At 37.5% G+C, this 27,985-nt stretch overlaps 1 protein-coding gene across 1 annotated transcript in view; it reads left to right on the top strand.

Annotated features, from left to right (window-relative positions):
- Window positions 1-27,985, top strand: part of ROBO1 (roundabout guidance receptor 1) — a 287,511-nt gene that overhangs the window by 41,047 nt on the left and 218,479 nt on the right. The window contains exon 2 of the mRNA XM_057376619.1: window positions 732-1,058. Coding sequence (XP_057232602.1) covers window positions 732-1,058 — 327 coding nt within the window. The remainder of the gene's footprint in view (window positions 1-731; window positions 1,059-27,985) is intronic.

Here is a 27,985-nt window from a genome sequence, read left to right as displayed (position 1 = left end):
GCTAGAAGAGCATCTTGTTTAGAAGTATCCTGTCTAGAGGAGTATCTTATTTGCTTATAACTTCTATGGTGGATGCTCTTGTCTCACAGTTTTCTAGATTGACGACAGTACAGTTTTTGTAAATTTAAAATTTTGGCTGATGCATGAGGATAAGAAGCAYTCAGGCTCTCCATACATTTATACCTCTATGGCACTACTTAACAAGGAACTTAAGAGACAATAGTCCAGGAAATAAGTGACTCTCTGGGCACTGGAAATACTACTCTGTAGATGGAACGTGAATTAATGGCCTTTCCAAAAGGTTGCACAAGGTTCTCTATGGCTTTGGGTTATGGATTGGAGCAGTACCAGTTCTGCTGGTTGAGGTGGTCYGATGTCTGTGGAGCATCTGTGGGACTAGYTTTTGTCATCCTGCAGATGCATATGCATGTGTGTATAAATTTATATGCATGAATAGATCCATGTAAAAAATCAGTGTGATTTAGGAAAATGGCAGTTTATTCGGTAATATAGGTCCACTGTTGAAAAAATGCTTTTGAATAAAATCACTTGGGAGAACCTTGCACACAGTGAAGTGCATTAAGGTTTTCTTTTGTACCCTTTAGGATGTTAATAGGTGCTCTTATTAAATGTTGCACCACGAGGTAATCGTTAAGTAGCTGTTTTGCTAAAGACCATGCTAAAGAACTGGCAGTGATTTCCTGAGCAAATTTTTCATTTTTACATTGCAGGTTCCCGTCTTCGACAGGAAGATTTCCCACCTCGGATAGTGGAGCACCCCTCTGATTTAATCGTTTCCAAAGGAGAGCCAGCCACTCTGAACTGCAAAGCAGAAGGGAGGCCGACCCCCACCATCGAGTGGTACAAAGGGGGCGAGCGGGTGGAAACGGACAAGGATGATCCRCGCTCCCACCGGATGCTGCTGCCCAGCGGATCTTTATTTTTCCTGCGCATYGTGCAYGGGCGCAAGAGCCGGCCGGATGAAGGGGTCTATGTGTGTGTGGCAAGGAATTACCTCGGGGAAGCTGTCAGTCATAATGCATCGCTGGAGGTGGCAAGTAAGTACTTTTTTTTCTTTTTTTCCCCCTACTCTTCAGGAACAGCCGCTCACTTTGATGTTATTTAGAGATAAAAATAAGTGTGAGCTGCCTCTGAGGCAGTGACTTAAAAGCAGGGAAGAAATTACACGGTTAATTATTATTTATACAGAGGTAGGGAAATAGAAGGAGAGTCAGAAGATGTATCATGTCACTAGAGAAATTCAGATTATTTTGTGCATTCTYGCTACTTTTGTGCTTCCACGCAATTACGATGGCTTAATGTTTGTAAGATTTTGTATACTTAATTTCAATTTGTACATGTTTTTCCTCTCCAGATAACAATACAATTTGCAGGGTGTGATAGGAGGCAGGATAGCCAGGATTAATCTAACAGGGTAATTGTTGTTGCACAGGTAAACACTAGAAAGAAGAATGGCAGATATAGAAACACCAAGTTGTTGTTTTTTTTTTCCTCTAAAATAACTGGCTTACAAAATTATCTTTCTAGCCTTAAGTATTTGGCCAACGGAAGGAGCAGTCAAGTATGTTCACATCACTTTGTAAAGCTTATCTCYTCCTGTATATCCTTTAAACTCTACTTGTTTTAGAGGAAGAGAGTGTGCATTAAAGTGGTTTAAGCATTCGTATGAAGGGCCAAGTGTAGGTCAAAAAAAATCAATTTTGGGGGTTCTAAGGTATGAGAGGAAACCTTGCAATTCAAAGTTAGGTATCTATTTTTAAGTGGCTTTTATAGGCTGCCTTTGTAATGTGCAGCAGCTCACCCGGTGTCCTGCTGAAGAGCAGCGCAGAGCTGGGTGAGTCACTGTGGAAGCACTGATCTCTGCTGACTGAATGATTCATGTTGTTCACTGGCTCTGAAGAGGCTCCTATCTCTTAGATAAGCTAAGTGCCACTGTTGGTGTATAATTTTAGAAGAAGAAAGGTTAGATTTTCATAACTCTCACAGAAGGCCAAGGAAATAAAACTATAAATTTGTGCATTTGCTTGAGCACTTTGCCTAGTCTCTCTCACGTTCAAGACAATCCCAAGGACTTCCATAACTACACCAGAAGGATCTCAAGCCTCACATTTAACAGATATACATGATTAAGATCTATGACCATGCTGTTTCCTTGTTAACCACTTTCAGTGATAAAAGTAATCAGTGTCTRGTAGCTGGAAGCATGCTTATCCAGTAAATGTGTAACCTGTTTAAATCATGCTCACTGGTTATTCCCAAATGCCATATCTGGTATCTCATAGGTCTGAGTGGGCATAAATGTTTGAGATCTTGATTTTCATCTAATTGCTGTTTCACTTACAGCACTTCATGTTGGCTCTTGGAATGAGGTGTAATATTCTGTGTTTGTTTCACATTATTTTGGTGGTGATGTACCTTGAAGCAATGTTTGAAATGCATGTAATGTCTCTGTGCCTTCCAYAACTCATAAGAACCCAGAAACGGGAGGTGGGCTTCAGTGGTTGGTGCACATGGCATGCATCAGTTCAGTTGGTACATAGTTGTTAAAAGTGTTTGTCACCTGTGGCTCAAGAAATTTTCATATGATTAAAGCAGAGCGTCTGACCAACAGGGTCTGAATGCAAAATACTGATATTGCCAAAAAACTTTTTAAGAGTTTCTGCCAACACTCAAGCAAAAAAAAAAAAAAAAAAAGGTATCTTCTGAAAAGTGTGGAAATGTACACCATTAACAATAATGTAGCATTAAAGTGTTAATCCACTTCAAAGTGGATCTCACTAGACACTGTATTGAGGGCTAGTGTCAATAAAKAGCCATGAATAATGCTTGCTGTAAGGGTAAAAAGAAGATCATGATCTATATTTGGAAATAAAATTTGTAGCCATAATGGTATACAGTTTTAATTGTGTACCAGGACATCATAGACAAAGAGTTTTAACAGTAAAGGTTATTATTTTAATAGAAAAGATAGTGATGTGACAGTGCAATAGCACCAAAACACTTTAAATAGCACAGAAGAGGGAAGGAACAAGGAAATGTTGAAGGATGGTGGAATAAATTTGCATTAAATTAAAAAGCTGTGCATTATAGGCGTAATGCTATCATCATTTTAAGCTGGAGCTCCATGCACAGCGGATTGCTGCAGACCAGCAAACTGCTTTGATTTACTCTCAGCACACCTGTTCTGGGCACCAGAGCATTTACATTTGTATACCTGCAGTCCTATACAGTTGCCGTTTTAGAAATCCTTATGTTACACTTTAATTTTTGTATGTTTGCAGAGTCAAATTGCCTTTATTGGGTTTGTACTTTCCATGAAGTACAGAGGATCACTCAGGGTGCTCATTATATAATTTGATGCTGCAATTTTAACCAAAAATCTTTTATGAAATAGGATCTTGTTTTGTACTGTGCTTACTGTCTCTCACTAGAWGGGGCAGCTCATGTCTGCACCAGTTTGTTTCATGACATGAATTTATCAATTTATCACTTTTCTTCCATCATTTCGTAGACTAGCATGTTCAATTAGATGAAGTTCCTTCACTTCTCACTGGATGTTTTACATTTGATTTTAGATTCAGGTTCATACTAAAGTAAATTTTCTTGTCTGTTACGCTTTCATGCATTTATTTTCAAAATTTTTAAGCAGTTCTCTGCTCATCTTTTGAGAATAATCCACAAAGAGAATACGTTTCCTGTATAATCAGGTGGACGTCTTGCTTAAGCAACTGTGCATAGGTTCCACGGTTGCAAAGACAGAAATGTAGTGGGATTTCAAAGCTAAAAAGATTTCAAAGATTGTATTAAAAGCCATTTTATCTTTTTAAATACCTGTATATTTTAAGAACTTCAAAAACATCTTTAGATTTGATTACCACAAGGGAGTAGTGACTTAAATCTTAGCACTGAAGATAGTTTTCCCATTGCTTTGTTACTTTCTAGTCATCAACCTCTCCTTGATGATTTGACTGGCATTTGCGTGTCATTTAATCCAGAGGATGCTGCATTTTCTTCCACTGATATACATCTCAGTAATGATAGYGTTAGTCCTCAATTAATACCATTGAATATGACCTGAATACCATTTATCAGCAGATTGAATTAAGTCTTTTATTCAGTCTCTGCCTCTTGTGGCCGTTCCAGAATGTTTGAAGATGTCTACTCATAGCATTCAGAATTYGTTATATCTTCTCCGTAATACTATTTTATTTTCTATAAAATTATTTGTGCAGCTGTATTTCCTGAAGTTTCTGTGGTTATTACTTTGAAACTGTGCCACATACCCTAAAAACAAAGTGATCCTCTGGCTGGTGAAGGGTGGGATCTTAAATCTACCAAACATGTACTTTAGCCAGCCATTTGCTATTTCAGGAATTAAAATCTTGCAATCACTCAGAGACTAGTAAAACTATTCTCTGTTCCACAGCTCTGTGCAAAGAAGCCTTGTAATTTAATATTACATGACATTTTCTTTGTAATTTAGATTCATAATATCTTTATAAATGGGAAGGAGATAAATATGCATGAACAGGAACTCAACAGAAATGTGAATTACAAGTCAGTCAAGTAAGAGGTGTAACTGCTGCTTAACTGGGAGATTTATCTTTTTTTTTTAGTTGACTGGTTTCATCTGTATTTGAAATCCCATTTCCACAATTTTTTTGAAGTGGAGGCTGGCTGTATGAGTCCAGAGTTAATATGTATAAAAATGCAGTTTCTGCAGTGTGGCCCAGAAGGGGTGAGCGATGGGATAATCAGGTAACAGGCTGGAGGCATCCTCCCAGCTGAGGCTGCTCCAAGTCTATTTGCCTCCCTCTTCCTGACTTCCTGAACTCAGCCTTTTGATCACTGGAGACCTCCTTAAATTAGCTCCATGTTTTGTTTTGGAGGAATGTAACTGGTTTTGGGTTACTGCCTACCAGTGACACGTTCTCCGGCAGTGAAAGGTCTTAGGGAACGTGAAAAGGGCATGTCCCTGTCAAAATGAAGCTGGGTAATTCTCTCTATAAATGTCAGCTTTTATGGGTGGGAGAAGAAAGTGGAATTRTACTTTAACCTCGGAGTAAAGGCTGAAGACTGTTTTGGCTATCAGATAAACAGTTGGAAGACAAAGTTGTTTTTCAGAGTAGAGAAATAGAAACAGTTTTGAGAGTGGCTGTGTCTGCTTCACATGTTTGAATCTCTCAGGATTGTCTGGTGAATGGATTCACCTGATTAAGAACAAATTCAGCTATTGCTGTGTGATAGTTTGATTCAAGTGTTTGTTTATTTTTTTTCTGTTATTTCTTTTTGAGGAAAATTGTGTCTCTGGATCTTGTGGGTGTCTGTTAAGTAATATTTTGTAGAAACCTGCTCATGTCGATGTTGGCAACAATCGSTGCAAGGGTATATTCATCTTCCTTTCTCCACTCTAGAGATTTTTCAGGCTGTTAYGAAAAAAATCAACAGGTTACTCCCTTCTTCAGCTGCATGACAATGAATAAAACATTTTTTTGAATACCTATCAGAACTTCCATCTTTTGAGGTACCCATGTGCATGGCAAACATGYGCTGTTTATGTTGCTCTCAATTTTATTTGGCAGAGTCTCACAAAAGTCAGGGCTTCGTTTCAAGTATATGGTTAGTTTTAAGGTATCATAAAAGCTCTTTCTTTTTTAAGTCTTTTGCCTGCTCTCATCAAACAAATGGATAAAATAATAGATTACTGGCTGTGTATAATGTAGAGGTTAATTTGTGCACTAAAAGTGCTAGAGTTTTAAAAAAACCTAAAACTTGAGAAAACCAAAACAGTAAGGCTTGACTGGAAATACCATGATTTGAATATGATTCTACCTRATGGTTTAGTATGGCAGGACTTCATTTACAGTTATGGCTAAGTCTATTATGAAAGGAAATTTCCATGTTYATTATTTAAAATGCAACTTACATTTATTTGGAAACTTGTAAAGTTAGTTCTAAAAATTCTTTAAAATTGTGAGTTGTAAGATTAGTGTTTTAGGATTTTGGTTGTTCTGTGGGAGTGTGTGGAAGCCTCTTCCATACTACATCTGAAGTGCTAAGATTTGCTAGATTTTGGAAGCAGTCTAGGAGGATTTTCATTCAGGATGTCTGTCACCGTATTTGAGCATTATAGCTAATTCTGTATCAAAGCAGTTCACCGGTCAGCGTTATTGTCAGTGGATAACRATGATTTTAAAAAATGTAAGTTTTTCATAGATACTGATTCACAAGACTTAAAACCACTGTGAAAACAGAGCACGTAAATAAAATATCCTTATTCAATGCAATTATCCACTCCTGCCATGATCAGGTCAAAATCRTGGACACTTCGCCTGAACCAAGAAAAACTGCTCTTACGTGTCTGTGTTTTCCCAGAAGCTGTGTAGAACAGAGGAATTTGGAAGTGGAGTTCTTGATCAATTGTGATACTGTGTCTATACAGATTTTTCTTAAGGTGATGAGTAATTTAGGATGTTACGGTGGCCATGCTGGGATGGATGATAAAGCAAAATTTGACGATTAAGCAAAATGAGATATTTTATGATCTTGCCAGAAATTGCTGTGCAGCTCAYGAAATTCATAAATCAAACAGCATGGTGGCAGTCTTTTTGTACAGTGGCAGCTCTGATGGATAAAAGATTATCTGAAACCTTGAACCAGACCTGGGGAATTTGGCTCTTACAGTGAGGTGGAAGCTATGCTTTGCAGATATTGTCATCAGGTTGTTAGTTTCAGAGAAAAAAAATGGAATCAAAATTCTTCAGGTTGCAGGCATGAGTGTGAGACAAATATTGAAGTATTTTTCCTGAGTCCAGCCAACATAGTGAATTGATACTAAAGTTCTCCATAGTTTTGCTATTCAGAAGCCTGTGGAAGATAATTCAGACTGTTAACATCAAGTATAAATGCAAATAAAGACAGATATGCTAATTGAATGAAGAAGGAAAAGGAAGTTTTGATGTCACAGTCTGTTTTCAGCCAGCGTCCGGTGCTTGTTTTTCTTCCCTTCCCATGGCATTAAGTGATGTGCTGTTCAGGAGGTCTCCAGGCTGTGAAGGATTGAGCTTCAATTAGAGTTTGGAGGGAACTCCTTGGGGCAAGTTACCAGATTAACTGGGACCATTGGCTGTCTCCCCTTTTTTCCTGGTTGTGAGCTTCCTCTGGTCCAAGGGAGCCTTTATCTAATTTTAGTTTTCAACTAATAAAGGTCTAGTATAGTTTCTCCCAGTTTCTGCTTTAGATTCTTGATCTTTCTTCCCCCACCTCCACCCCTCCTCCTCCGTCCCCCAAGACATCTTGGTAGAATGAGATGAAGATCATTCCTATTTTTGTAACTGTTTCCATTTCTTAGCTGATGATAAAGGACATAGGCCTGTAGGCAGAAGCATAAACTCAGACAAATAAAATGCTGACTAGTGATTCTCATGTATTGGTTGTTCTCATGGTTTTTTTCTGCAGTATGACACTTTAAAAAAAGTTCTTCTGAAGTTCTGAAATACTTGCTTCTGAATTAATGTTTGGAGATGAATTTGCTTTGCGCCAACATATTTTGTATATGAATTGAGAATATTTGGCAAATGCTCAGTATTAATGAAATACTATTATCATTCCCTGGAAAACAGAAGTATCAGCTGTGTTTAAAATTGTGAAGAAATTTTCATTTTGTTTTTTTACTGTCATCAGGTTAAAATCTTTCTTTGAGCTCATACTGCTGACAGATTTGCATCTTTGTGTCTGGGAGCTGTTTTGATGAGAACAGTTTGACTTGACTTGCATCCTGTATGTAAATTGATTTCAGCTGATCGCTTTGAATTTGAAAGAAATTTAATTTGAAAACTGCCCCGTTCCACTCCCTGAGGTAGTAGAGGCTTCTCTACGTCATCTGTTAAGCAGTGCATAGTCAGCATATGTCTGTTCCTCTCCTATTTAAACTGTTTTCTCCAGAGAAGGAGAAATTCCCTTTAGACCAGGCAGACATCTGCTGATTCTCTCCTACTAGCAAAGCAACTGAAAAGGTATCTTTGCTGTGATTAAAAGAAATATGTCTGGAGGCGCTTGGTTTTTGTTCAATTAATCAAAGATTAAACACATGTGGACTCTGTAAACTGGGCTTCTTTGTGCTTCTATGCTATCAAAATTGATTGGCRAGAGGAGCTGTGTGTTGGAGCTGGCTACGCTGAAATTTAATTTTTTACCTATATACATGCTATAATTCAGTTCCAAGGTCACAATAAGGTGGAAGGGGAAAAAAAAMMMCACACACACACACAMAAAAAGCTTGTTTGTTAGTTTTAAATTAATTTACAGCTTTCAAGTATTTGAGTTTAAGGGGAAAAGAAGAAGGAAGTGTCAAATATTTTTTGTAACACTTGCTTTTAAAAGAAAAAGGTCTTAGGGCTATGTGATTGCACTACTTTATACATAGTTGCCATTTTGGTTTCTGTAACCATTTCCAGATGAAAAGGCATTTTTGGTTGCTTTTGTTCCTCAATTCTTGTTCGTAAATGCTTTCCTGTGTTAAAAGTCTGATTTTCAGCTCAATGCCTTACTCAACAACAGTACTACTGATAGACTATTTAGTAAAAAACCTGCAGATTTTTCTCTGATGTTAAAAGAAATYAGTAATTTTCTTCACCCGAAAGTACTCAGAATGTGTAGACTAAAAATTCTGCAGGAGTAAGATGGCAGTAATTAAGTAGATTCCTCGAATACCATGCTGTTCTTAAATTTTTCATCAGACACTAGTAAGTCTCCCTTGTAGACATCTTTATCTGAAGAGAATTTGTATGGCTCCAGTTTTATTAGTGGAATTAGTTCTTTGGTGTAGTGTGTGGTGAGATTTTAAAACAGGAAAGGCTGCACTGATAAAGTGGCTTTACTGGGATTTTTTTTAAGTGGTGTCTTCTAAACTGCTCTTTGTATCTCCTATGRTTTTGGTTTATTATTAGGTCAAGTTGTCCTCAGAATATGTGAAAACTTACCTATGTTTGACTCTCTGAATAAATATGAAATACAGTGTTAAAATCTTCCCTTTCATAAAGAGGCATCAAGCAGCATTTTGACAAGATACTCAGTATGATAGTGAAGTTTCTTTATAAAATACAAGATTTTGGTTTGTATTAATAATTACTGAAGAATTGGCCACTTAAATATTCAATAYTGCAATCACGGAATTATCTAGGAAAATATAATATGAATATCGACTTGTAGCTCTTTCACTCTTAATGGGCTGAACCAATCCTGAGAAATGAGTAAAAGTTGTAGTGGTAAGAAAATTATTTCATTTTAAGATGTTAATTGAAGTAATTAGGTTTTTATGCCCAAAAATAGCCACAATATTTCCCCAAATTAAAAAAATCATAAAAGTGAGTTCACTTCAGTAGATTTTGTCTCTATACAGAAGAAGGAGAATCAATGAATACTTCAATTTCAGCATCCTAGCATTGTTTTCTTTTTGCAGGAATACAATGAAAAGTCCTCTCTCCTCTATTTATAAGGGGGTGTTTCAAAAGAAGTTCTTAAAGGCATTGTATATAATTTTAATGTGTCCATATTTGGGAATGAAGGTGGTCTTACTGTTGCTATTTTCTAGACAGAAAAATTGAGGCAGGAAGAAATWAAATCTTGATCTCAGAGGGTCACAAAAATATCTGTTGGCTCTGGAGAGATTGGGAACTTTCTTGCTGTTCTGTTTGTTCCTCACAAGCTGCTCTTCATTGCTCTGTTTTACAGACTRATTCAAATGTTTCATAGCAATTTTTAGCCCTAATTACAAATAACTTTGGAAACCCTTTGAAGTGTTCCAAAAAWTGTCTCTTTTGGGTGGTGCTGGGATAAAAATTGAGTTCTCTAGCTTGTAATTTTCCATTTTCCTGGATTTTTTTTTCTTCTAGAGCTTGTATTGCTGATTCCCTATGGTTATGGGCCTCCTTTTCTTTTTCTTTTTTTTTCTTTCTCCCTGCCAGCTGGTCATGCTTCAGATGAATATATCAAGATGGGTCTTTAACCCTCTGTTGCCCAGAGAGAGAAGGCCAAAAAAGAGAAATTTGTAGGTGCTGTGGGAGATGCTGGAAACAGGGACACTTGTTTTTCTGCATTCAGTTTGCTGTGTTYCTGCTGGACTCAGGACTGCTCCTGCAGAGGCAGATGAGGGTCACTGATTTTAATTTCAACTATGCTYGGGGAGAGCCTCTAAAGTCACATTCAGACCCTTTGCTTTATTACATAGAGGATGGTAAGATTTTGTGCCCAGACCAGGAACTTCCAGATGATCTGCTGCAGCMGTGTGACCTCCCTTTGGAGAAATTGTAGTTCCCATAAAGGAATGGTGCTGCTTTCCTCTCTTCTGTTTGTAGGGGTTATTGGGGCACCAGGTTACTCATGCTTTTCCCTAATTATATAGTAGATCTGGCAAAACTATTTTTTGAAAGCTTGTTAGTAAAGGTGTGTGAGCTGGAGAGCCTGGTGTAGTTTGGTCCTTCCTCTGGCATAGCCCAGCTTGGGGCAGAGGCTCTGAAGGACACAGCTCTGCCCTACACTCTGCACAATCAGCTTGGGAAGGTGGGGAACTGCTGGAGCTGCTACACTTCCATTTTAGCCCCTGAGCCATCACCCACGCTCTTTTGTTCCTCCCACTCCCTRCTTCTCCTCGCTCCCTTTCCTTCCTTTCCCGCTCTCCTGTGGGATAAGCAAATTGTTTAGCACAGTACATGATGTGCACCCTTTGCTCTAGGCCATCGTGGGATCCAAGTGAAAACCATCTTGCCGAGCTRGATTCAGCCTTCAGGCTGTCAATTAGTTATCCCTGTTGTAGAGGGAGAATTGCAACTCATGCATATTTCTGCTCGATGTCRTGGGATAGAAACAGAGCTTCAAAGTTAGGAGGGCAGAAAATGGGAACAGTAATTAGCAGTTACAGTCCCTGGTTTTGCTCCTTCAGTCTGCTGTCATCATTTAAATATTTTGTTACTGGAAAGAAGAAAGCCTAATTTTTTCCTGACTTCAATTATGACAAAAAAGAAACCTGATTTAAACCAGTCTTCCCAGAGGATTAGATGAGCRTGAGGAGAGCTTGTCCATAGAAGAGCAGTGTAAACGAACAGTAAAAAAAAATGATTTATTTTCCTTCAAATTATCTGACTACTCTGTAGAAAGAGTCAAGCAATGACCCTTTCCTCTAAACACTCACACGCAGACCCTCTGGGTTAGTAGATAGAGATGGAAAGAGTAGATGTATGTAGTTCCAAATGCATTTACCCAATAATCATCAGTCACAATTTGCAGGATTTGCACATAAGGCAAGTAAGATAAACAAGATAAAAAAAAAAAAAAAAAAAAAAAAAAAAAAAAAAAAAAAAAACAAAAACAGATAAACCAGTAATGGTAAAGCTAAGTCCACTCTCCATATTTGAACTGAATGGCCTGGCAAGTATTTGCTTGCATTAAAATGCCACATCATGTGTCTGACGATGAAATGTGTGTATTCAGAAGTTTTGCATTATGGGACCATAGTCTATAAGGGGTTGATGCTCGAAAGGACCTGCAATCACATTAGATAATCTGRCAAGATTTTTAGTTAAGCTGTGAAATAGAAGTACAGAGGTAAGGTACMGTGCCCCATCAGTGAGACCAATACTGGAATGCTGAGTTCACTTACATGCACAAAGACAGGAAAAATTGGAATGGGCACAGAAAGGTTGCACAGATTATTCCAAATTTGAAAAACTTGGGATACACAAGACTTCTGCTCAACCTAGTGGCATTTTATTGAAATAAATGTTAAGAGTTAGCCTGAGGCTACAAGTCAGCTCATACTGTATAAAAGTGAGGACTGTAAYTCCACAACTACAGATGCAGGGATTCTGTCTCTATTAAGATATGTATATGTGTACTACCCTAACCACAGCTGCAGCTTGAAGAAGGTGTAAACAATTCTGTGCTTACAAAGTGAATCAATAGATAAAACACTTATTTTGCTGTACTTAGGCTTTCATACTGCTCTGGGAACATAAATCAGCACTGGAGTTTATTTCACCACTTGTTATTCTTCAATTAAGAACACAGTAAGGGAAGTTCCAGGATGAGAAAGTAAGTTGCAATTTGGTGTTTGGACTGCTTAGGCTTCCTAAGAAACATTTGTGTCTTGAAGAAATTCGTAGTTATTCTATAGTGAATCSGAGCAAAGCAGAAGGGGTAGAAGAGAACTTGAGCAGCACAACTTGTTAAAAGTGGCAGCTTTTAGTAAGCTTTTAATTCCCTGGGTCATATCTTAGTGAAATGATGCATTTTTAAGTTTTTGGGTTTGTTTTTGGGTTTTTATACATTTGCTGGAGGTATTCCTGTAATGAAATGAACTGATACACAAGWCTGGATGAAGCTCTGTGCAGCATCTTCAGAGTTAAAAGGAGAGCAGAAAGTTTGAATTGGTCTGTGGTCWACATTCAAAGACATTAACTATTCACCAGGCTTTAGTTACTGTCTCTGTAATTCATCTTGATGGCATCTTGTAAAAGCCATAGACCACCAAAAGAGCAGGAAACTGTTGAAAGGAGCTGGTTATGCACTAGTCTTGCTCAGCAGATTTTGTTTAAAAGTGTCTTGATGTGTGCACAGCATGAAGCAGGTAAAGATTTTTTATTCCTCAGCTTGTGGTCACTCAGCTTCATCAGATCTGCCAGCTGGGATTGTGTGAGAAAATGAAGAGTCTTGYCCAGAAGGTGCCAGTCCCTCAGGGCTCCATGTCTCCTCACTTTTCTTCCCTCTTCCCCTTTTTCTGGGGACTCTTGAAATTATATCTGTTTTCTGACAATGCTGCTTGTTGTACCCCTGTAGTCCTTAATGAGCCACGTCATGTATTCTCTTCTGGATCTCAGGGTTTTTGGTGTTCTTTGGAGTGTAGCAATGGGGCTTGGCAGCCCTGCAGCTGCAGGGGCTTAGCTTGGGACATGGGCTCCTGGGACAGGAGCTGCCCAGAGGGTTTAGGGAGGGAAGGGAATGCCACTCACAGGGCAGGCCTGGAAACAGGATTGTTWCCCAGAAGAAACCAACAAGAAAACTCTTTTTAATGGATCTGTCCAAGGTAAAACTTTTGCCTCTGTTATTTCCAGAGATTTTTATTTTTTTGAAACTTTGTTGACTGCCTTTTGGAATTTGGTAACATCTGCTCCTAAGAAAGTGAACACGTTATTGTTCCTGACCATGTGTGGTGTTGGCTCTAAGTTCAGCATAGGGCTGTGGCTGAGACCTAAATCACAGGAACACATATTGAGAGCAATGATCTTTTTATTTCTGACTTTTAATTATTTGAGCTTCTGCCTTTCTGTTTCAATGATTTGGAGATATCATTGATATAGATAAGAAGATAAGAATTGCTTCCTTTGAATACCCTTTGAAGGGTATTAGTTTGGCTAAGATGATTTGTTGAGATTCATGGCTTAGTGTACCTAATGCCTGATGATTATTTGCATCTGATTGTTCCCACTATGGATGTATTGGAGACTCTTCTGGTTGATGAGTAGAAACTGAGTCTGAAATGTATGTGCATAGTGGGAATAAATAATCACAGGTAGGCTCTTCTATAATCTCAGCAGAATGTCCAACTTTGGAACACATTGCATTGCTTTTACAGTGCAATTACAAGGGAAACAACTGAATGGAACTTTAAGGTATGTCAGTGTTCATATAGATTCAATTGCTTGAAGTAATAAACATTTTAACTTTATATAACATACCTTTGATCTTCTAAATTAAATGTGTACTGGCATTATGCTTTTAAATTGTTTAATTAAGCATAYGTGTGTGCATTATATAAGTTTTGTGCATATCTCACTTGAAATAAAAAATCTTGCAGAAATTTATTTAGGCATCATATTTAAAACTCTGTTAATTTAATACACAGAGAAATTCTACCTTAAAAAATAGAATACAAAATGTATTTTCAATTACTGCATGCAGTAAAGATCTTTTATGAGCCTGTGCATTTTATTTTTGTATCTTAGATTTACTGTGTCATCTATAAAAGAAGTAATATGGCCACTATAAAAAGTTATGGCAGGCTTTGCAGCTATACTTTTAAGACACTGATTGGGAAATGGTACAGATTTCACCTTCKCGAGGAAGTTCAAGGTGTGCGTGGAAATAAGAGAGCCTTTACAAGACTTGGGAAGGAGTAGTGCTGTACTAGGGCTCATTAGAGGGAGAGAAGCACTCTTTATGAAAGAGGATTTTTTTTCAAAATGTATTGGAAAGTAGTGTCTGAAAGCCCTCACCCTTTTTATGGGTTGAAATAAAGTTTATGCTGGCAGATGCTGTGCTTTGTTGCAGTGGGGAGAAGCATCTTTATGGTGATGGGAAGGTAATTGTTTCTTTGTGACAGCCATGGAATATAAGGTAGGATGGTTTATTTTGGTAATGTAGTAAACTTTTTTCTAAATATTGTTTAGCATCTCCAGATTTCGGTGGTGATTGTTTGATTGGTCAAGTTGCATAAATGCTTTTGGAGCACACTTTACYGTTTTGTTTAGGAAAATAGTAGTCATGATAATTTGGAGCTAATTCATAATAAAAGGTTTCTGGGTAGAGTGTTACCATTTCTCCTGCAGGTTTGTTCTTTGGGAAGGATTAGTGGTGGTGTGAAATACGACTTGTTAGCCAATAAAAGTCTCTGTGGGACACGGTGTGTATGTCCTGGGGAAAGTTGGCTTTATGGTGTGACTGTGGGCACCTGAACTTGTTCATTAGTGCAGCAAAGGCCAAATCCCTGCAGTTCGACACYGAGTGTTTGTAATGCACAGGAAGAGTTTGAGGGACTGTAATGTGAAGGCTCCTTTGGCTGCTGTTTCAGCATATATGTTATGATAAATGTAAGGAAGCAGGACCCTTGCTGTTCAAAATACCTGGATTCTGGTTCAAGAAGGAGGAGAAAAAGGCTGTACATAAGGACAAAACTGAGTTGTGTTCAGTCATTTGGTGATACACACATGCTCTTCTGTTAGTGAGTGGAGAGAAAGTTAATTTTAAATCCAGTGACTTTTAATTTATTTAATCGTTTTCTGGTAGGCAGGATGCAGAAATAGCCTGGGGTTTTTTCCTCTTTAGCTAAGAATGGGAAACTCTAATGTGAAAGATTTTAATTTATTTTAATGATGGGGAGAATATTTGGCTTTTATTCATGGAATCCTGTACCTAGCTTTTACCTCAGCCTTGGGCAMGCTTCCAGTAAAGGAGCTGTTAATCTCTGCTATTAATACTATTTTTCATTTGTCTTTTGGAGACCTAGTTATCTCGAGAAACTTGTCTGTCCTCAAGGTTCACTTTCATTTGGCATTTTCCTTTCTTCACAGATTTTTCTTCCCCCCAACTTTATCTCTCCATGAAGTGATCTATATTAAATTAGTCTGTATGAATAGACTGGTAAAAAGTCTACAACCTATAGCTTGGTTTGATATGGCATATTTGCAAAAGGCAAATAAATTACCTGAGAAGGAAGGCTGTGTTTACACCGAAGTTCAATCAAACTGCTGCGCATGTGTACCGTGTTTCATTAGGTAGGATAATTGTAATTACAGAGGCAKTGTTGGATCAGATCTCTGGGCTGTTTGTTATTCCAGGTGGGCTGTACCCATCTCTCTTAGGTGGCACRTTGACAGACAGCTTCCTGATGCAGTAGAAGCACCTGCTGCAAGGGCAGTGCTCAGACACTTACCTTGCTTGTCTTTGGCAAGCTCAATGTAATTTTTTATCATGTCAGTCAGCACTGAACAGGCTAAGTAATGGAGATATTTTCCATTTTAGATGGTTAGCACAAGCACCYTGGATACTTTGCAGTCTGTGTTTTCAGAGTGGTCAGTGCTGGCCTATTCTTTGACTTGAGCACCATTAATGAACAAATTTCAGTTTAGTTTGTTTTGTATTTGAAATAAGCGAATGCTTTCACCGAGGCATTTACTGAGGTTGGCTGTGCACTGTCTCTTTCTACACACAGCTAGAGATGATGGATTTGAGTTGGTGTGATATGGCCTTGCGTGTTTCTAGCCTTTGAACATCATTGAATAATCTGTTTTCTAGCATGCATGAAGGTCTTTTGCAGCAAGYTTCATTTATTAAGAATAGTAGCTGAAAATAAACCTAGAGTTACTTTTAATAATGTGAGTGTTTAAAGATGTTCCTTAACTGTCCTCAGAATCACTGTGGTTGGAAAGTTTCTATGGAGAATGTGCTGTCCAGCCCCCCGCTTCTCAAAACCTGTCAGCTTTTAATCATATGGAAAGAGTTCAAAATAATGTCTGTGCCAAACTATGCCTGAGTTTATAAGGGAAGGTAATAGATTTCAGGTTGTCATAAATCTGATGCAATAAAACAACTCTCTTAGCTGCTCCTCATAGGTTACTTCACCGTTTTCTGTCTTAGGGGGGAAATCAAGAGATGCACTGACGAAAGTCAATATTGATCCAGCAGATCTTGTAGGAGTTGTACTGTCTTAGAGTTTCCTTAGTGGAATTTTTTTTTTTTTTTGTGCACACAATTGTGTGTGAGAAAAAATGAAAATCCTGGTAAATGCACTTGTGAGATTGTCCTACCTTTACTGCTAATTAAATGAAATGCCTTAAAAACATAATGATTATTGGTTTAAAATGGATAATGGTTATTTCAAATAAATTAAATAGACAAAGCATAAACCACTTACAAATACATWTTTGTTCTGCCTACGCTGTGCTGGACAACAGGAGAAAATACTTAATTTCCTATATGAAGCTTTGCAAAAATATGTTTTATAACCTTTCCTAGTTAAAAGTTACATATTACAAGTTAAAAACCATCACCTTTGTCCTGGTTATCATGTCTTTTGTGTTGGCTTATTTATATTCACTTGATTGTTTTTATATTATGAGGTGTGTTAATACTCTTCTTATCTGTAGCAAAATTCTTCAGTATGAAAATATAAATTTACTTACTTCCTGTTAATGCATTTTTGTATGATTTTTCCTCCTAGAATAATATTAATTAATATGTAAAAAGCACCTAAACAAATACATTTTGAAGGCATAGATACTGAGCAAGTCGGGAAGGCATTAAGAAAACTTGCTTGGTTTTCGCCCTTTTCTGTACTGACCATGGAATGAAATCCATCATTCCCGGGATCAAATAGAGTTTACCACCCGGATTAGGAGTGAACAKGTTGCAAGAGAGGGTAGGGAGAGCTGAATGAGCTGCAGGGAGTGGCTGTGTTGTGCTTTAAAAGCACTGTTGTAGACGCTTTATCAGGCAGAGGTAGCAAGTTCCARCCTTTGGATATCGAACTTGGGCTTTGCCCTTTGACTTCTTCCCACTGGTTTGCAGCCAGTTGTGCTTTCCACCTGAGCTGGCAGCCTTAATTGAATCCCAGACATGGTCTAGAGCTGGTTTACTGCTTGGGTCTCCAGGATTTGTCAGTTTTGGTGCGGACTAAACCACCCTAGTGTTGCGTGTCCTGTGGGGCTGTGCCTCAACTCRCTCTGTGTGTGGCAAGATCAGCAATTCTTTGTGCAGTTCGTGCACATGGACATTGTCACGAATGAGAAGATAGAGGAGATGTTAATGGGAATGATTTTGTCTCCATCTAAAATAAATAACCTGACTAAGGTTCGGAAAAGTTTATTTTAGTATTAGTTTTATGTGAGAGAGCTCAGCCCAGATGTCTGCTTTGTTAAGGCTGCAGAGAAAACCTGTAAAGGGATTGGTTGTAGCCTCCTGCTGCTGTGGGTTACTCTCTTGCAATCACAACACATAAACTCAAAGCTGGTGTAATGTATTTAGTATCTGCACAATATAATAGATAATTAAATACTTGACAGTTTATATAGGCTCAAAAAAGAACTGCAACAGGAACAGACTGTTCCTTTTCAGATGTTTACTCTTCCTTTGTAAGTCTTCTCAAAKAATTTTAAAAAGGGCCTCAAAAAGGGATTTCTTATATGTAGAAATGAGCAGCAAGCACAGGCTATTTTGAGTGCTCAAGCAATTCCAGTATTGTGGAGTTTGCTTCTCTGGATTGCAGCTGCTGGAGTATTAGGCTGCATTATCCCGGTCCTGCAGTTGCTCACGTTACTGCGTGTCTCAGCAAGCAGGGAGTGGAGGGATAACCTCATCCCTTTCCTCTGCCTGTGAAGGTGGGGTGCTGGYTGATGGGACATGAACTGCTTTTCTGTCAAATTAGGTCAGATGTGCTCTTACTGCTATGGCTTAGCCAAGTTAAGAGGTTTTAGTTTGAGCTCTCTGCTCCGTCCTTCCCTACCATTATTGCATCCCTGCTCAGAGTCAGCATGTCTGCCTGTGCAGCCAYTGGCAAGGTAATCTTTTTTGAGAAAATCTGGGTGAAATTATGCTCTGTAACTGTACAAAATGATTTTGACACAATTTAGGAGAAAGCTTTGTGCTAGCTGATACTTAGCCTAAATTTAAGCTAATGTATTTAAACAGGTAATTTATCAGGGAGGAGAGCCCCTGCTAAAGGAGTGTGAATGAGCAGGTGAAAGTGGGAATCTCATCTTGCTGTCMAGAGTTGCATAGAGTTATAGGATATCCTGAGCTGGAAGGGTCCCACAAGAATCATGAAGTCCAGCCCCTGGYCCTGCACAGGACACYCCAAGAACCACACCATGTGCTCTTTTAAACTTGATAACTTGTGTTGTACTCAAACAACTTTCAGAAAGAAAAGCCCTGTGTGCCTGAGACAGCCAGAGCACATTTGTATTCTGTCATTTCCCTTAGATTAATCTCTTTGCATGTAAAATTTATAAATTGGCGTCCTCTATATCTTTCTTGGATTTCAATTCCATGCTAATAAACATTTTGCTATTATGATTTCTCCAAGTCAGCAGAACCATTTAACATCCAGCATTTCTCCATGACTGGAACTAGGTCATTGCCCCCTCAGTCTTCTTTATGAAGAGATTGGATTAAATTCTTGACTTCGTTCAAGGTGACTTTGTGGGGACTTGATTGATTTTTGAGGGTTTATTTTGCAGTACTTCTTCACATTTTGCACTTCTTCAGCATTCTTTCATAAGGATATTAGGTTTGCATCAGTATTCTTCCTTAATTACCTATGTAATATAGGTACTGGATTACAGGATTTTTTCACAGAAAATACTGCTACAAATAGGAAGGGCATATTGCTGCCAGACTGTAAATATGTATTTGATAAAGGCATGAAAAAATAATATTCCTTGAGATTCTGTTATCTTGTCATGACRTCTCTCTTTCTACACAGTATTTATGCCTGTAATTGCATTTTCTTGTTTTAGCCTAATGATCAACTGAACTTTTGGAATCCCACCTATTGATATTCCTTATTTTCACCTGGTATATTAACCTTAAGTAACGACATCTCCTAGGGACCAGCATTTCTTGGCATGACTGTGTTTGGTTACTTGAAACAAAAGTCTAATCAAGCTGAAGCAATCAGATTTTCAYTGCATGAAAGATTTATTCTCTGAGTGCCTAAACTAAAAAGAGTTTGTCAATTCATAATTTGGAAAGAGAGTGTTTGGAATAACTGTAAAATAACTTAGTGTAGTAGCTAGCAGAATAAATCTGTTTAGTATAATGTTGTTGCATCCCACTGCAGGGATTTAGGTCAAATTAATACTATTCTGTAGGGAATAAACACTTATGCATGAAATCTGTGAAATAATGTAGCTTTTTTTAATGGCTAACTTAATTTTTCTGGATGTAGAAAATAAAATAATGATGTGTCTGAAGTTCAGATAGGAATATTCTTTCCGTAGATTTACAAGTTTTATTTTAATTAAGGGTTGTGTATTTCTCTTACAAGAGGGGAACAAATTAAGGAAGGTAAATTCATTTACATTCAAAGAAACACATCTTCAGAGTATTTGAGTCTTTATTAAAGGCAACAGAGTTGCTCTGTAGATCAGCACAAGAGAAGSCTTGGCTTGCTTCAGCTGAAAGTAAAGTAAATTTTTACCAGATTCCATGAAGCGAGAACTAATTAAATGAGTAGGTATCTTTAGATGATTTGTCAATAAATTGTGCATGTTTTGCATCATGTTTAAAACTKAAAAGTTCCCTTGGTTTAATTTTATGAAAATTTTGTATTTTCTTGGCTGTGAATTTCTAATAAGAAATCATATGTCACTGTTGAAAATCATGTTGTTCTTTAGATTTTTCATTTTTTATGGGAATTCTATTTTTTTTTTTCCTTTGGTGTTTGCTCAGCAACTTAATACCAAGTAAGTGCCACCATGGAAGGCATTAAATTTTTCATTATGAGAGAACATGTGGTGAAATTTTATTGTTTAAAAAACAGAGACCTTTGAAATCCTGAATAGACTAGCGGGRAATTTTTGATCTATGTTGGTTTTTTAGCTGAAAAACATGGAAAAGGATATGGAGTTATGTTTCTGCCCAACTATCACGAATTTCACGCCTGATGGAATAGAATGACTTGAAGGAGTGAATGACCAGAGGAAATCTATGATCCTTTGCTTTCAGTGTGAATCTTTTATGTCTCTGAGTCTTTAATATTTTCTAAAACTAAAAGCAGAATTAAGTGAATACTTGATTCTGGGTCAAAACCACAGTGCATTGTCCTWCAGCCCTGCAATAACTAGCAGCCCAGACCATGATGCAAGAGCTTTATACAAAATAATTATTTCAACATTTTCTGCTGAAATTTGTTCAAACAAACATCTGAACAGCTGCTAGGGTGAAGTATTCACAGGGATTGAGCAAGACTAGAGAACTCTGCAAATCTCTGAAGCTGCAGTCAGAATTGGAGGTCCTTCATCCCACTGCTCATTGATGTATTCCTGCCTCCTAGTCAGACGTCCTTGCTATTCCCTGGAAGTGATGCTGCTTCTAGCCACTGACATCTGGCTGATGGACAGCAGACAGCTGTATTCCATGGCAGCAATTCTGAAGTGCATTTTTTTTTTCTTGGAGTTTGTTTTGTTTATTTGGTTTTTTTGGTGGCTTTTGGTGTGGGTTTTTTTTTGTGTGTTTAGTTTTTGATTTTTTTTTCTTGTTTTGTTTTGGTTTTTTTTGTGACTTCAACACAGAGAATGGCTGAAAGAGAATAGAAAAGCCATGATATTCTAATGAAGTTTGCAGCTACTATGGGATCTGAGAATTTGGGTTGAGTCTGCCTTTTTTTTTTTTCTTTTTGGCAGAGCTGTTACTGTGAAGGTGGCAGCATAGATGATTCTTTTTATTAGTTTTCTTATTTCTTTATGAACTCAGATTGTGCCATAAAGGTAAGTATTCAGAGCCATGTTTCAAAGACAAAACAAAGATAGTTGACTTTTAAGAATCAAGTGTCCAAATGAACAGAAAGTCATTGCTAACAGTCTAGTTATTAGCTCTTAAAAAAAACCTGTGTTGTTTATGTATTTGTGTCATAAATGGCATGTTCTGCTGCCATTGTAAAACTTCCTGGAGCAGATTTTTTTTTTYYYYWYMMMTRATWGAWWGWRGKRRGAWKRTKKTKKTKTTTTTTTTTCCTTTTTTTTCTTSCTTTGAAATCTACAGCAGATTTATTAATTAATGTTTTTGTAACAACACCATTTCATATATTGCTTAATAGGTAAGCAGGACTTCCCGCAGTGCATAAAACAAGTCTCTTTTGCCAGACTGCGACTTGAAACAGTTCTTCCATAAGATATTTTAAAAAATTTAATTTTTTTAAAGTTCTTTTTTCCTCTCTTTATGCGTGTATTTGTTTGCTTTCTGCTGTTTGCCYAGAGTGGTGATGCTAACGCAGCACACTGTGCATTAAGGCTTCGGAGAGCTAAAGTGTGAAGCTCAGCCTTSAGCTAAACATCACCACTGAGCTAATCTACACTTTACACCGATCCATCACGAATATTTACAAGTAGGGAGAGTGCAGTTCAGAATTAAACAGCATATGGGTACAGTTATCCCTGTTAAAATGGCCAGCGTGCCTGGTATTGTGTGTGGAAGATAACAGGGACAGGTGGTAATCTGTCTTCTCTGAGCACAGACAGCTGGTATTTTCCTTGGGCGTCAGTGCTGCTTTTCTGTAGGGTCTCACCTACCAGCTGATATCCTGCTTGTTAGAACAATACCAAGTGTGGGTTAACCCTTTGATCTACTTCTGTGGGATTTCCAAAGTGGGGAGTAGCAAGTTACCTGTGCCTAAGCTTGGTCATTTTATATTTCTAGTAATAGAGCTGTGTTCATCTTGGCTTTGGGGCCTCTTTACATGCATTGCTGTGATGGTGTTTATCAGTAGATGGTAGATAAAAATCCTAAGTTTATAATTTATGTAGGTTTTTTGTCTTAAATGTCTGATAATGTTCCATACTGAAGGAAAGCTTGAGAATCAATCCTCTTTCATTTAGTTCAGGAGAACCTGAGGGTCATATGGAAAAGAAATAAAACACAATTATTTTGTAACCTCAGTTGTATTTACTTCCAGCCATATTGCTTAATATTCAGCTATGTGTAACTTCTTTCTGAACACATTAATTTGGTTCCCAGCATGGGTGTGTGTTGCTTTTTTTTTTTTTTTCCTAAGGAGAACTTTATTACTCAGAGTTGTTTTTTCTCTTAAATGTTTAGCAACGGTCTAGGTTGTGGGGTAACCAATTATTGATGCTTCATGAAGGGCAGCAGGCACTTCTGCTTCTGGGCCCTGGCCAGTGGGAGCCACATTTGTCCATCTCTGCATGTGGCTGTGTTCAATTAATCTAAAGCTGGCTTGGTTTATCAATTATTTCATCACACCAATGTTRTGGTTGGAGCCCCACACAAGCTCAGGTAATGCTGAGCTGCAGCTACAGGACATAGCAGGGYGGGTAAGGAGTGGCAGGAAACTCTAGGAATTACCATCACAGAAGTGGTCTTTAAAGCCAYGTCTGTGAGATCAGCTAACATCAGTCCTGCTGGAAGGAAGGGAAAAAGGAACACTTTCTGAAAGGATGGATGGGAAAGGGTGATGTGAGGGGACTCCAGGGACCGCAAAGTCCAAGGGASGCTGGTGTTCAGACACTTTCCTTTTTATCCTCAACTACAAATAATTTGATGTCTTTATCTAGATGGACCAGTAGTGGTGGTGCTTGTTTTAGAAACCATATTTATGCTTGAATTTTTATTTTTTTTTTTACTATTAATAAAAATGATTGTAATAAACTTGAAGTTAAAAATCCACTCCACATTTGAAGCAACAGCAGAAGGTTTCTGTCCAGAAGAGGGGCATGAGCTTTGTGCAATTGTAGTTTAGCAGAGTTCTGTTGGGGCTTGAATTTCCAGTGAAGGTGAGACAGACAAAATCAGAAATTCTGCAGAAATTTTGGCRTATTAACTTTAGAACCAGAAACCTTCATATCAATCAAAGAAATGGCCTCRACTTTGAAGTCTTCATGAGCTGCCACATGTAGTCCCCCCAGAAAAGCTGAAAAAGGTGTTTTGATGGCTTTGCTAGAGTGAAATGATTACCTAGAGAGTCTGTAATAGAGGAGATGAAATGAAATTGCTTTGCAAAGTTAACAAAATTTACCAGCAGTTTGTCTGGTTAGTTGTTATTTGCTAAAACTTTGTGTTTTTAAACTAAGGGTAGAAGAAACATCAGATAAAAGAACCGTTGCAACTAACCTTCAATGTAAAAGCCACTGTGGATAAGATTTTCTCCTAAACAAGTTATGTTAGAAAATGTCAACATTATTTTCAAGTTTAGGTATGGATTTCTGATTTTTCAAGTTAACCTTTTGAAGATATTACCAAAGACAGATTTTCATTTCTATTTATATATAACTTTATTACAAATCATCTTGGAATAAAAAGAATATATATAAAAAACCTTATTTGATTAAATAAGTAGAAACACTGGGGTTTGTAGATGACTCTTTTTTTTTAAAATTCATGTCACCAAAGAGTAATTTTTGCTTTTCAAACATGCTCAAATTAAAGTTTCAGCATAGAGTATTGTCTAGGGTGGTTTTATACTATAGCTTTTAGGTTACTTATTGGAAACATTAGGTTTTTTGCATGTATGTATCTAGGCAGCACATGACCACCCAGAAAGGCATGAACAGAACTTTGAGGAACTTCTGTTCTAATGGTTTTCACTTGACTTGAATTGGTTCATCTTGTTAATTGTATGTGTCCTTGGAGAGCGGCCTCTTTTCTTTTTTCTGTCTGATTACTGCACCCAGATCCACATTTAACAGGTATTCCCTAAGCAGAAAAGTAAGACARTCTGTACTGTTCTGTCCATGTGTTTTTCACCCATACAGGGATGATCAGGTACAATCATGAAAACTCTCCTTTTCCGTTTCTAAAAGTTGCATGAGAAACATCTCATTTTATGTCTAGACTCCCAGGATAAACTCTGATTGATTTTAATGTCCAATATTTCATGAGTCAGTGCACTTAGATAATGTTCACTGCTGCTTGAAAGCTGGGTTTTGGCCTTAAAAGGGAGACTATAATGAAAGCAGTGGTTCATAGATTTAGTCTTTTATGCTTTGTTAGGTGCAAAAAGTCAAGCTTGGAATTTATCAAATGAAGCACAGCAAACTAGTAAAAATAATAATAATACAACCATCCCCCCCAATTTTAAGACCCCCGCATCTATCAGATCTTGTGTGAGGAGTTAAAATACATTATAAATAGAAAATGTCTGAAATTGGTTTGGTGTATATTGCTTTATTTTTTAGCTCTGATTTGAAATGTGTCTGGTTTTGTTAATGTCTTCTTTTCATTTCTCATTTAAACTCACTGCCTTCTAAAGAAGCCTGAGCTTTGTGCCGCTGTAGCTTTCTTTTCATTATGTAAAACTCACTGCACCTCAGAACTCATGTGGCACGAAAAGTAATAATTGGAAGAGCATGTTGAAATCTGCAGTCTGACATTCTGGGCAGTTTCACTGAAAGAGAGCAAAGGAAATGTGAATATTATTTTGAAGTGGTCATGAGTGAACTGATCTTTTTTAGTTGTTATTATTTATTTATTTTAAATGAATAAAAAAAATAAACATCTCTGACCCTTTCTTATAACAGTCTGATTAGATATATGGTCCCTGAGGATGTGCTGACATATGGCATGAGCTTTGACCACTGAGCTGCTGAAGGTAAATAAAGTACACTTTCAAATATTGCTGTATTTGGAAAGCATCACTCTCCTTTTCTTGTAAAAAATGTATCTTTAACATGTAAAACTAGACAGTTGTAGTTTATGAATACAGTGATAAAACAGTATCTAAAATGACATGTTTCATGTTCTCCTGTGCAGCTTCTTCTGCCATGGAAGATTTTAGTGAACATGTACATTCATGAAAGGGCTTTGGTGTAAAAAGGAGGTTATACCCAGGGTTTGTGTGCTGAGTTCAGGGGTGCATTCATAAAACCCTTTGGTGTGAACCCCACTCTGAGCTGCCTTTCTGCAGAAAGATGGGAACTAAGGCACATGGCAGTAAAGTCCACTGTGGAATTCAGGCTCTTGGAAAATGACAAGTCCTTGTGTAAATCAGATCTTTAATTGTATGAGTGAAATGACTGTCTGGTAATATTTTTCTTCTGAATCATTTAGCCATTATTCTCTCTGGGTGCGAAAGGGATTTATATTCCAAAATAAATGAAATTTGTGATTTCCCTGCAGTAGAGCAAAGCTATAGAGTATTCCAAGTAAGTTTTATACATGGACTGATCATCTAGGATACCTGGCAAATCATTAAGGCTTTCATGAGGTGTCTGCATCAGAGAAATGAAGCCATTGTCAGTGACAAGCTTTATGCTACTCCTATCCATAACAAGTTGCTTAATGTATTCCATTTTAATTGTTATCTTGGAGTCAATCGTGATCTCACACTACAGCTACTGACAGGAATCATCAGTTATGTGCACAGTGTTTGGCAAAATTGCAAATTCTCAATATATCTCTCTTCAATGGCAGCAATGTTTAGCAGCTCATTAGCTTTTGGGCTCTACCTTCTGGTCAGCAGATACTGGGGGAGACAGACAGCCAGGTTGATTTGCAGRCATCTATTAGTCAAGATGAGCACTGCAGTATAACTGGAAGGAAACACAATAGAATAAAATAGCATTTAGAGTAGAATTCCATTAGCTGGAAGAAAAAAAAATAAAATGGGACTAAAGAAGAAAAAAGGTGACTTTTTTTTTTTTTACTTAGTAATCTTTCTCAGATGGAATGCTTTACTGCCAAGTTTGATGGTTTTGATTCTGAATTTAAAAACGGTCCATTTAATCAGTTTGTATTTTAGCAAAAGTGAACATACAGCTGGAAACTGTGCTGCTTGCTTCTGTCTGAATGGGAGTACTTCCAGGGAAACGTAATATCAGAAATCGGTCCCACGTGTAATATACTGCAGGTACTGTGTAATGTGTTGTCCCTGGTTAGAGTTTCAGAGCTTTTGTTCAGATTTGATGACTTAATATCACTTTGAAGAGGGTAGATTGGAATAGAATGCACAGCATTGGAAAGTCACCATCAATATTTTCYAGTATTGAACAGCTGAACTAGTGAGAAGAGGCTTCAATAATTCAGTGAAATAGCASGGTCAGTAGAGTTATTACTGAGAGACAATTGGAAAGTGGACATCAGGTTGGGATGTTATCACTGTAAATGTGGGAAAACTGTTCAATTTCAGAAGAGATTATGCCTGGAGGCTCAGRAGGATCTTATCCATGTCTGTAGATACCTGATGGAAAGGACTTTATGGGTAAGAGCAACTCAAWCTCTTCTCAGTAGTGCCCAGTGACAGGAAAACAGACAAAGGGCACAAAACCACACAAAATTCCATCTGAGCAGAGCTCACTCTTCTGCTGTGAGGAGGAATAGTTTGTTGGAGAAGTTGTGAAGTCTCTGTGAAGAAACTCAAAACCTGACAGGACATGGTTGACCTGAGCACACTGTTCTAGCTGACCATGCTTGCTCAGGTGGGTCCCCTTCCACCCTCAATGACTCTTAGCATTGTAGAGCTATTTTAACGTCTGTGATATTTGCATCATTCCTTTAGCTGGATATTCATTGGGTATTTCCAGTAGAGACTAATAAATCTTCAAAAGCTGCATTTGTTTGAGCAAGTTAAATATTCTTTTGTTCTATTCAGTTTGTCCATTTTAGGTGGGAAGTTGCACTCTAGCCATTGTGCCTGATTTATTACTTCAAGGCCTGGGCTAAATGAATAAATTAAATATTCCTGATTTCTGGTGCCCAGGTGTTAAAGTTGTACATTAAGTGCTCTAGTAATTTGCATTAATTTGCAGGCTATCATCAGTGAAACACCAAATATTTAAGTAGCAATTTTGCTAAATGTTGAAGCTCATTCTCCTGTCACTTGGAAATCAAAAAGTTCCAAGTATGTGAAAATTCCTAATAAGTAAGTACCCAAGTCTTTTGCTGAGCAGGATCAAATTGCTAAATGAGATCATGAAAACTAGCACTGAGCCGCTTTGCTGAGAAATTCCTCCTGTACAATTATGGTTTAGATGGATTTCATTTTTAATTACACAGAGGAAGAATTCATTGTTCTACCTCTGTTAYGAATAAATAGAACATAAGATACATAAGATTTAATTCAGACTCTTATCTCTTCATTTTTATTTAAAAGCRATTTTCAATGAATTTATTAATGTAATGTACTCTGTGATAGTCATCATCAAGTCTGACATGTTTYTAAAAATAGGTTGTAGCTTTTGGTGATAATATCAATGACATTGTGTGAAATGCAATAAAGTCTTGGAACTCTTGTTTTGCAAATGTTATTAGGAAATTTTCTTAATGACTGCCACAGCATGTCAAACTTTTTTTTTTTTTTCTCTCCAAAGGGCTACCTCTAGCTAAAAAATTAAATTTACTGTTTCTTTTTTTTTTTTTAAATTGACTTAATGCTGATATTAAGCAAGCACTAAACTAAAAAGTAAACCATAATAAAACCTAGTATCTGWTTACAGATTTCAGAGATAATTAGGGTCACTGTTTATCT

The sequence above is a fragment of the Malurus melanocephalus genome, unplaced genomic scaffold, assembly GCF_030028575.1.
Source record: "Malurus melanocephalus ecotype Western Australia unplaced genomic scaffold, MMel_1.1 scaffold_285, whole genome shotgun sequence".
Taxonomy (NCBI): Eukaryota; Metazoa; Chordata; class Aves; order Passeriformes; family Maluridae; genus Malurus; species Malurus melanocephalus.
Note: the sequence above shows the minus strand (reverse complement) of the source record. Positions and strands in the feature narration are given on the sequence as shown.